This window comes from Mirounga leonina, unplaced genomic scaffold (assembly GCF_011800145.1).
Source record: "Mirounga leonina isolate KUSES-001 unplaced genomic scaffold, KU_Mleo_1.0 Mir_166, whole genome shotgun sequence".
NCBI classification, from domain to species: domain Eukaryota; kingdom Metazoa; phylum Chordata; class Mammalia; order Carnivora; family Phocidae; genus Mirounga; species Mirounga leonina.
Window position 1 is genome coordinate 37,369,277 of NW_023270418.1, and position 10,245 is coordinate 37,379,521.

Genomic DNA, 10,245 nt, shown 5'->3' on the forward strand with positions numbered 1-10,245 from the left:
CAGGTGTCGTACCTGGTGTGGTTGTGGTGGTACCCGGGGCAGGTGTAGGAGTACCTGCAGTGGTTGTGGTGGTACCCGGGGCAGGTGTAGGGGTACCTCGGGTGGTTGTAGAGGTAACTTGGACGGGTGTAGGGGTACCTGGAGCAGGTGTTCCGCTAGTTGTAGAGAGAGTGTTTGTGCCAGTTGAAGTGACAGTGGCTGGGGAAGTTCTGCTCTCCGTTGGCACAGATGGGGTCCTGCTAACCCTCTGTGTGGGCCCAGTGTCTGTCCTCCTGGAAGCTGCAGGAGAGGTGGTCCAGGCCAGGCTGCCGGAGCGGGGGCAGGTCGAGGGGGAGCAGCACAGAGCCCTAATCTGGTAGTTGTGGCAGAGCCCTGACGTCTGGTTGCGGTTGTAACAGGTCAGGCCTACCGTGGGGCTGCACTCCACGTGCTGCCCCAGGGCCTGGAGCTGCACCCCAGGGGCCCCCTCAGCTTGGCACTCCACCCTCTTCGGTGCTGTGCAGACCTGGTGCCCATGGGCACGGAGGTTCTCCAGTGTGTCGAAGTCACCGCTGTCGATGCCCCGCCCCGGGTGGCTGACATCCAGCCACGGCGACCACTGGCACTCCTCCCCACAGGCCTGGCGGGGCTGGACAACCGGACTAGATGTTGTGCCTGTGTGCACCGTGCTCTTGGCACGCGTGGGGGACGTGCGGGGCGGGCGTGTTGAGCTCACAACTGAGGACAGGAAAGAAGGCGGAAGGGCTAAGTCTCCTGGGGTCTTCGAGGCATCCCCTCCTCCCCTGTCCCTGCCCCCCTCCATCAGCAGCCTGGTGGGTTTCACCATGTCAAGCTGGTGTGACTGTCTCCACCTACAATGGGCGCTTGGGGAGAGCAAGCACCAAGTCCCCGGGACACACCGGGCTCAGGCAGGTGTGGAGCCCACAGCAGTTGAAAGAACAGGTGAACTGATCTCATTTAGGGGGAAGCCTGCTCCCCAGGCCCGCCCTGAGCAGAACTTGCACTCTGAGGGAAGCCCTGACAAGGCTCTAAGATGCCCCCAGCGGAGGGAGAGGAGTCGGGCTGCCTGCCCCTCAGTGCAATGTAAGGTGAGCAGGTAGCCGTGGCCGGGCAAGAACTTCCCAGGGTGCTCCCGGTGGCCCTCGTCCCAGAGGCCGGCCTCGGGTACCTTTGCCCATGGCCTCTGCCCTGTGCTGGGAGCCCCAGCCCTGATGGTGCCACTGAGGACACTAGTCTCTGCCAGGGAGACGGGCTGAGCTGGGCCTTCCCAGCCGCAAGGAAGGCAGGCTGCCCAGCTCCGGGCCCCTCCTGGACTTTCAGGGAGAGGCGCCCAGCGTGTCTGCCTTACCGAGCGGGGACGGGGAGAAGGAGAAGGTGGTTGGCGGTGTGGGGGTCATGGAGCTGCAGGCGTAGACGCGCCTCTCGATGGCGCCGCTTGCGGAGCAGCGGGCAGAGATGCACCCGCCTGTGCCGTCTGTCGTGTGGTAGATGACATCCCCCGGGCGGAAGCGCCGTCCGTCGTAGATGCAGACACAGGCTGTGAGGAGACGGTCGGGCACGTTAGGGCTGTGGGCAGGCAGGGACCCCGAGTCCCCAGACCCCAGGAAGGCCCCCTGCTGCTCACCCTCCAAGTCGTAGGCACACTGCACGCCGCTCTCGGAGCAAACGCTGGTGGCAGGAAGGAGGAAGTGAGTCTGGGGGTGTAGGGCACCCCGCCGTGCCAGAGCCGCCCCTCAGCCTGGCCGGTGGACACGGAGCCTCGGGGAGCCCCTTCCAATCGCCGAGCGATGGAGGCAGGCATCTAGCAGGCCACGCACCCTGGTGACATTCTGATGGATATTTCCTCTCCGGGGCAACACTTCCAGGGGGTCCTCGGGGTGGCATCATGACTCGGCTCCTGCTTGACCCCCTTCCCTGCCATCCCTCAGGCTGCCCACCCCCATTCTGCAACAGGGAGGCTCCCAGCTGGACCCCAGGACCCCCAGGCTGTGGCAGCCCCCCACCAGTCTGAAGGAGGTGGCCGGCCGAATCTCGCGCACACTCCAGGCTCCTCGCCCCTCTGGCCACACGACTCACCAGGAGTGGCAGTTCTTGTTGGAGGGCACCGCTGTGCCTGGCCGGTATGACTTGCCCTGGACGCGGCAGGGCAGCGGCGGGGGTGGGGTTGGGCACATGGCCACACACTGCATCTGGTCCTCGTCGAAGATGGGGGCCCCGGGCGGGCACTTGGGGTAGCAGCCTGCAGGCCAGAGAAGCCTGAGTCCCAGCCAGACCCCCTGCCTGACCACCTCCCCCCTCCCGGGGCCTTGGCTCAGCCCTGGCCCCAGTTCTCACCCACAGCACGGCGGACGCATGGGGCTGCGCTCACGAAGGCGCCTCAAGGGGTTGGGAAGAGTCCAGCCCAGCCGAGGGTGCCAGGGCCCCCAGGGCAGCCCCCTCTGGCCAGCGTGGTGGCAGCCTACCTTCCAGGCCCGGCAGGTCGTGCAGACAGCGGCCGCTCGGGTTCCGGCAGGTCCTCATGCAGGGCGCCCCGCATGGCTGGTAGTGCCATTCACACTGGCCCTCGGGGTTGTAGTAGTCGCAGAACAGGGCTGTGGGCAAGCGGGCGGCTCAGTGGGCCAGCTCCGGCCCGGAGTGAGCCACCCTGCGGCCCCAGCGGGGTGCTGCCCTTGCAAGGTGGCCTTGGGGGCCCCACACGGGCCGGGCAAGCTCCCCTGCCCCCAGCCTTCCACCAAGTCTCGTGGGCTGCTCTCACGCCGTTCCCTCCCTGCGCCTTCTGGATGGGGCCTTGGAGCAGATGGGCCTCGGATGCCCGTGGTCAGATGCAGCCGTGGGTCCCCTGGCTTCTTGGGGGTGCCACCCATTGGGGTGGGGGACTCCGGCCAGAGCGGCCCCACAGCGATGCTCCCCACTGGCCAGGTGCCAACCGGGTGGGAGGTGGGGGCTCTGCTAACCCCTCTCGGCTCCAGAACACTCTGCCATCTCTCCACCGGCGACACCCACCCCCCATTCCCACGTTTCACTTCCCTTTCCAACGCCTCCGGCCCAACCCGTAGCCGACCAGCCTTAACCACACACTACTCTGTCAGTCCCTGCGGCCCCCTCCACCCTGACGACGCAGCATGTGCACTCACGGCAGATGGCCGGGGTCCGCCAGGACACGCACACGCCCACGTCGTGGCAGGCCTGGGCGTAGGCGGCCACCGCCGTGCAGAAACACTCACAATCGCCCCCCGAGTCACAGGCGCACGCGTCGCCCACGCAGGCCTCGTAGTACCTGGCGGGGTCGACCTGGGGGGAGGGGAAGAGCCTTCGGATTCGGGGTCTGGGGCTCCTGGGGGTCAGGCCTGCGGTGTGGCCCGACCTGGGCCGGTCTCCCCCAGAGCCAGGGACAGCGGACGCGTGGGCCCCTGGGGCTGACCACAGGCTGACCTAAAGGGTGGACGGTGACGTGGGCCCCCCGACTTCTGCCCGCCCCTTCCTTCCCGGGCGCCCCGGGGAACGGCCGCATACGTGGGCGTGGCAGGCGGCGAAGGTGGCGCTGTTGATGATGCTGCACTGCTTCTGGGCCCAGGACTTGCGATACGGGTTGGCGGTGCAGGGGTCCCTGGGGGCCGGGGCGTCGGGGCAGGACGGGGAGAACTTCCAGCTGTTGCCGAACTCCAGGGCGCTGCTCACCACGGACTGGCTCCGCGTGGTGAAGTCATTGATGGCGTTGTCGTCAAAGTTCCCACACAGCCCACAGACCCGGCCCTGCAGACGGGGGACGGCGGCACGGGGGGCTCAGGGCGTGTGTAGGAGGGGCCAGAGCCCAGCCCAGCCTCCTGTGACCCCACACGCTCCCCTGGGGCCCCACATCCCCACGGCCCCCAGGAGGAGGGGGGCCCCAGGTGTGCAGGTGGCTCTCCGCCTTCACCGTGTGTGGGGCCCCACTCAGCACACAGGGTCACGGTGGCGTCCCTCCTGGAGGAAAGGGGGTGCAGGAGAGGAGCACTGGGGGCCACGTGGTGTCCCCTGCAGACCAGCTCAGGTCCTGACCCGGGACCCGTGAGCGTGGCCTCATGTGGAAATAGGGCCACTGCAGATGGGGATCCCGCTGAGGTGAGGACGCCCTGGGTGGGCATGGGCTGTGGCCATGGGGACGTGTGGGCACAGACACGAGTGAAGACAGTAACATGAGGATGCAGGCAGAGGCAGGAGCGTCCCTGGGGCCCCAGACGCTGGAGGAGGCAGGAGGGATCCTCCCCCAGAGCCCCCAGAGTGAGCGGGCCTGGGGATAGTTGCACGGGACTTCGAGTGTCCAGAACCACGAGAAGGAGCCACGTGTTTGTGACAGCGTCCCAGCAGCTGCAAGACACAGCACGCACAGCAAAGGGCCTCCCTCCTGCCGCCTCCCTCGAGGCACGCCATCTGGTCCGGGGTGAGGGCGGGCCGTCCCGGGGAGGGGGGCCCACCTTGAACTCAGGGCTGAGTTTGAGGAAGATGCTGGTCTTCCTGTCCCACAGAAGCACCAGGCCAGCCTCGGTGTCCACCACCAGGTAGATGCCCATCTGGCGAATGGAGTAGGGGGCCTCCTGCCCCGCCCCCTTCTCTGTCACCTCCACACCGCCATCACTCAGCCTCAGCTCGTAGCTCTGCGCAGAAGGGGTCACTCAGGCCTGTCCCCGCTCGCTTTCCCAGGCGTCCCTCCAAGGTGGTCCCCGTCCCTTCCCACCACCCCCCACTCACCCCCAGGAACAGCCTGATGGCCTTGGAGCAGGTGACGCCCGTGGTCCCGCAGGGGACGTTCTCGGTGACCACGCGGAAGGTGCGGTTGGTGGTGCTGTTGCCCCCACAGTGGTCCTGTGGCCAGGCAGAGGGTGTTCCTGCAGCTGGGAGGCTGGGGTGCCCAGAGCTGCACTGCAGGACCGCATGGGACAGCCGGGGAGCCCCCGGGACCACGTACCTGGACCAGCGTGTACCCACAGTCCCCACTGAAGCTGTAGCTCTTTCCGTCGAAGGTGAGGTGGTGGCCGTCCCCGTACACTGCGCAGGTGGCCAGGCAGGCGTCCTCTGTGCACTGCCACATCCTGTTCTTACAGGTGCTGGGGGCAGGGGGCACCGGTCAGGCCCAAGCTGGGCATGGGCAGTGGGGGTGGGGATGGGCCCTGCGGGGACCATGGGCAGACCTCGAGGGCTGGGGCCGCACCACCCACTGCAGGGAGCCCCCTCCCCACTGCGTACCGGGTGTTGCGGCCCCCCCCGGAGACCTCGAGGGCTGGGGCCACACCACCCACTGCAGGGAGCCCCCTCCCCGCCGCGTACCGGGTGTTGCGGCCCCCCCCGGAGACCTCGAGGGCTGGGGCCGCACCACCCACTGCAGGGAGCCCCCTCCCCGCCGCGTACCAGGTGTTGCAGCCCACCCGGATGGTCTGGCCGGGCGGGTAGCTGGCCCCGTTGTGCACACAGGGGCAATCGGCTGCAGGGAGGCAGTGGCCCTCACCATCAGCCACCAGCCCGTCGGGACACACGCAGCCAGGCTCGCACTGGGAGCTGTACTGTGGGGAGCAGGAGACACGGCTCAGCCGGCCGGGGGTCAACAGCCGAGGGCCCCCCCACGGCCCACAGTGAGCCCAGGGAGCCCTCAGGCAGCCGTCTTCCCGGGAGCAGCCCTAGAGGGCCCCTCGGCAGGAGCCCACGGGGGTCACTGGGGGTGGGGGCTCTCACACAGTCCATGTCCAGGGTGAAGCAGCTCTTCTGACAGCCGGCCCCGGCAGCCCCCGGCGTGGCGTTGCGACAGTCGACGTAGACCATGGGTGCGGTGCAGACTGGGGAGGTAGGGGCCGTTCAGGGTCCCCACCCGCCACCCGCCAGGCTGGCTCTGAGAGACACGGCTGCACACGGTGTGTCCCAGCGGCCGAGTCTGTGCCGCCCGCCCTGAGGCTCGGCCAGCAGGGTGCGTGTGTGCGTAGCGCGTGTGTGTGAGCGTGTGAGTGTCCACAGGGCGCGTGTGCGGGGCGTGCTCACACACGCCACCACCCCCTCACTGAGCAGGCCCGACAGAGAAACCCCTCCACACCCACCAGTCACACTGACTGGGGGGCGGCCACCCGAAAGCTTGGCGACAATGAGAGCCCCTCCCTCACTGTGGACTCACCGGGGGTGGGAGCCTGGCCTCCGACGCAGGTCAGCGTGCCTTGTGTGCAGGTGCTGGGACGAGAGGGTGGTCAGAGGGTCGCCCATCCCGGCCGCCCTGCCCACCAAGCCCAGCCGGCAGGGCTCCTACCAGATGACCCCACGCTCATGCAGCGACTCCCCGTTGGGCACCACGGAGCCCCCGTGGTAGCAGGGACAGCTGGTGGCTGGCACACATTTGCCCGCATCATCCATGAAGGTGCCCTGGGGACAGGTGCAGCCGTCCACGGGGACAAAGCTGATGCCGCAGGTGACGTCCTCGTGACTCCGGGCCCGGCAGGTGGGCTGGCAGGTGCTGATGTGATAGCGGTAGGTCAGCGACTTTGGGCAGCTGGTCATGGGCTTCGCTGCGGGATGCCAGGTGGGGGGAGGCAGTCAGGACGGCAACCATCGCCCGCACCCACCCCCGCCTCCCCTGCCCCAGCCGCAGGGTCCCAGGCCCGGCTGGCCGGGGCGCTCCAGGGCTCCGAGCCCGCACGGGGCCGAGGCCCCAGAGCACATGTCCGGGGGACACTCACTGCACACGCCGTCCCTCCAGCCGCTGAGCAGCACCCCCTTGGCAGTGCAGGCGTGCACGTAGGAGGACAGGGCCGCGCACAGGCAGTCCTCGCTCTTCTCACAGTTACACGTGTCGAACATGCAGTTCTGGGGACGGGGCCGTCGTCACCCACACGCCATGAGCATCCCCCACGCTGCCGCCCCTGCCTCCTCTAGGACCCCTCCTCGCACCCGCACCAGGGGCCCCCACGCCCTCCGCACACCATCTTGGCACCAAGCTCCCCTCCAGGTGAGTGCTGGAAGGACCACAGCCCCTCCTGTCTGGGACCCGACAGGTGCCAGCCCGTGTGGTCAGGCTTAGACCCCAGAGCGTCTCGGCCACCACCGATCTGCCACGTGGACTCCAGGGCCCGGCCAGCCACAACCCCCAGGGCTTGTCGGCCCCAGTGCCTGGTTACAGGGCTGGAGGCACCGATGAACTCCAGACCGCGGACCACGTCGGACCCTCGCGGAGCCCCTCTCCCCGCACCGAGGGCAGCCGTGTGGCCGGGGGGGAGAGGTGGGTGGGTGGGCGTTACCGAGTAGTAGGTGCCAGGGTTCACGGCAGCATGGCACCGGGCGAAGGGGCCGTGGGCGTCCGTCAGCCGGGAGCACCAGTGCTGGGCATACTTCTCTGTGGACAGAGGTCAGCAGGCTGGACGGTTGGCGTCCAGTGGAAGCTACACAGACGTGTGCAACCTCCCGTAGGGAAGGGCGCCAGGAGCACACAGGGTCCCAGGCTCCCTCCCGGGTGCCCCTGCTACGGTGGGCGGGCGGGCACGCTCAGGGCGCGCCTCCACCACCCCCGCAACACCCTGTTCCTCTTCTTCCAGAAGTTACCACAGCTTTACCAGAAGTGATGGGAAATTCGTTGGCGAGTTTGCCTGTTTACCTCCTGAATCCCTCCTCCAGGGCCAGAGTGGATTCTGCGGCCCGGGGTCACTGGCACCCAGGTGGGCCCTGGGACTTCGGGGACCCACGTACCGTTCTCCACGCTGAGGGAGCAGGGGTCCTCGAAGCTGTTCTTGACGTTGGGGCAGGCGGCCTGGGTCTTCCAGGTGTTGGCGAAGGCGGCAGCCGTGCCCTCCACCACGCCGCTGAGGGTCCGGAAGTCATCGGCCTGGTTCTGGTTGAAGTTCCCGCACAGGCCTGGGCGGGAGGGCAAGCATGAGGCCCCGCGAGCCCTGGCCGCTGAGGGTGGGCCCGGGCTCCCAGGGCAGGCGGCGCCTCTTACCGCAGGTCAGCCCACGGAGCTCGGGCCCCAGCCTCACGAACACCTGCATGATAGGCACCAGCTGGATACTCAACTGCAGGCCCAGGTTGGTCTGGGCGATGATGAAGAAGGTTGAGGGTCTGAAGAGCGTGACATTGGCTGTGGACACAGGGGACAAGGCCTCAGTGGGCTGTGAGGGGCGGGACCCTCGGGGGGCAGGCCCGACACTCTCACCTGCTGAGATGGGCATCTGGGTGTAGATCTGGTTCACAAACACCTCCCCGCCGGCCTTGACCGTGATGACCTGGGAGGAGCAGGGAGCGGGGTCAGGGCTCAGCCAGCGCCCCCGGTGGCCCCAGAGGCTGTGACATGTGCCTGCAGGACCCCTTCCCCCAGGGGGCCACAGGCTCCCTCGAGGAGGGGCTGACGAGCCGAGTTCTGCCCTGGGCTCAGTTTGTTTGTCTACGTTTCCCTCAAGGACCGAGCATTCTCTCAGGTAAAAACCCAAGTGATTTTATGAAAAACTAAAAATAAAGAACAAAAATAAATAAAAAATAAAATAGAGACAAGGTGTCTTCAATGAAGCTGAGCTACCGGGGGTGCCCTGGTCCCTCCTTTCAGGGCTGGTGGGGGCAGGCGTGGAGGCCATGGTGCCCCTCCCCCAAGCGGTTCCATCTGGGGACCAACACTCAGAGACCCGTGGGGTGGGAGGGTCCTCAGGCTGAGCCCCGGCCCCTCGCTGCCCACGCCAGGTCAAGGGCTTGGGCAGAGGTCACTTGCATGAGGGACACAGACTCCCCCAACCCCCGGGTCTGCTCTCACCGTGCGCCCCCCGGCCCCCATGTCTGCTCTCACCGTGTGCCCCCCGCCCAGGCTCAGCGTCAGGCTCCTCAGGCAGGTCTCGGTGTCCGTCCGGCCGCACCCACGCATCTCGGCCAGCACAGTGAACGCACTGCTCTTACAGGGCTGCAGACACAGGTCCTCACGCTTGGCCCAGAGGCGCCAGCCCCCCGCCCCGCCTCCCCGCCCACCCTGGAAATCCTTTGGGGTGGCGCCAGGAGCGGGGGGCCACAGATGCCGCAGCTGTCTGCAGCCCGGGCGGGGCGGCCGCGGCTGAAAGCGCTGTGTTGGAGCAAGGACCTGGGGCCCGCACCTTGGCCAGCACGTAGCTGCAGTCCCCGTGCACTGTGTACTCTCTCTCGTCGAACGTGGAGACGTGGGGGCCCCCCAGCACCGAGCAGGTGCCCGGGCACGGCAGCTCCCGGCATCTCCACTGGCCCCCGGAGCAGGTGCTGAGTGCGGGCAGAGACCATGCGTGTGCAGCCCCTGGGAGCGTCCAGCCCAGCCTCCACACTGGCAGGTGGACACGGGTCTGGCCCAGGCCCGCCTGCACCACTGCACAGACCGGGCCCCCCGGTGTCTGCATGACGAGCCCCTGGCCCGTGCCCGGGGCCCCAGGTGAGAGATGACAGCCGGCACTTGGGCCACAGCCTCCCGGGGGCCATCCCAGGACACGTCCAGGGGTACGGGAGGGCGGGGGCCTGGGGTCCTACCAGTTGGTGCAGTCTGTGGTGTAGCTCGCTCCTGGAGCGTAGACGGCCCCGTTGTACACACAGGAGCACTGGGTTGCAGGGATGCAGCCGGCCTGGCCGAGGTCATCGAGCACCATCCCTGCAGAAGCGGGCAGGCCGTACGGCAGGTGCCAGGCTGAGTCCGCCCCCTGAGCAGGGGGAGGGGACCCGCCCTCTGCCCACGGTCGCTCTGCCCTTCAGGGGCTCCTCAGACCCAGGGGCCCCGAAGGCATCTGTGTGATTCTCGGGGGGCTCCTCTCACCCTCGGGGCAGAAGCAGCCAGCCACACAGTGGTCCTCGCAGAGCTGGGAGTGCTCCAGGTTGGAGCAGGTGTCCGCGCAGGGCGAGCTGCACTCGTGATACTCCATGTTGAGGGGGCAGGTCTGGGCTGCAGCGGGGAGGACGCAGCCGAGTCACATCCCGCACCCACCTCCGGGCCAAAGCAGGGCAACACGACGGGGGCACTCACGGCAGAGGTGGGGGCCCCTCCAGTCCAGGGGCTGCCCCCCGGCGTGGGCACACTGGCGGGAGTACTCGGCGAGCGTGTGGCAGATGCAGCTGGTGTGGGTAGCGTGCTCACAGAGGCAGAGGTCCTGCCGGCAGGCCTGCACGTAGCGGCGGGGGTCCACCAGAGCGCGGCAGCCCGAGAACAGCCAGCCGCTCAGGATCTCCTCGCAGACACCCTGGGCGCGGAGCCAGGAGGCCAGGCTGAGTGCAGGCTCCGGACCCTCCCCTGGAGTCCCGGCCCCC

General features: G+C 68.0%; 1 protein-coding gene across 1 annotated transcript in view; it reads right to left on the reverse strand.

The window, feature by feature from the left end:
* MUC5AC (mucin 5AC, oligomeric mucus/gel-forming) overlaps positions 1-10,245 on the reverse strand; it is a 23,403-nt gene that overhangs the window by 8,896 nt on the left and 4,262 nt on the right. The window contains exons 8-32 of the mRNA XM_035013768.1: positions 9,965-10,178; positions 9,758-9,883; positions 9,478-9,595; positions 9,078-9,216; positions 8,780-8,890; positions 8,159-8,228; positions 7,946-8,083; positions 7,696-7,860; positions 7,251-7,345; positions 6,693-6,819; positions 6,266-6,521; positions 6,137-6,189; positions 5,707-5,807; positions 5,386-5,537; positions 4,946-5,084; positions 4,729-4,842; positions 4,455-4,634; positions 3,514-3,753; positions 3,135-3,291; positions 2,463-2,591; positions 2,077-2,239; positions 1,625-1,668; positions 1,349-1,537; positions 410-717; positions 13-155 (exon numbers count right to left, since the gene is read on the reverse strand). Coding sequence (XP_034869659.1) covers positions 13-155; positions 410-717; positions 1,349-1,537; positions 1,625-1,668; positions 2,077-2,239; positions 2,463-2,591; positions 3,135-3,291; positions 3,514-3,753; positions 4,455-4,634; positions 4,729-4,842; positions 4,946-5,084; positions 5,386-5,537; positions 5,707-5,807; positions 6,137-6,189; positions 6,266-6,521; positions 6,693-6,819; positions 7,251-7,345; positions 7,696-7,860; positions 7,946-8,083; positions 8,159-8,228; positions 8,780-8,890; positions 9,078-9,216; positions 9,478-9,595; positions 9,758-9,883; positions 9,965-10,178 — 3,671 coding nt within the window. The remainder of the gene's footprint in view (positions 1-12; positions 156-409; positions 718-1,348; positions 1,538-1,624; positions 1,669-2,076; positions 2,240-2,462; positions 2,592-3,134; positions 3,292-3,513; positions 3,754-4,454; positions 4,635-4,728; positions 4,843-4,945; positions 5,085-5,385; positions 5,538-5,706; positions 5,808-6,136; positions 6,190-6,265; positions 6,522-6,692; positions 6,820-7,250; positions 7,346-7,695; positions 7,861-7,945; positions 8,084-8,158; positions 8,229-8,779; positions 8,891-9,077; positions 9,217-9,477; positions 9,596-9,757; positions 9,884-9,964; positions 10,179-10,245) is intronic.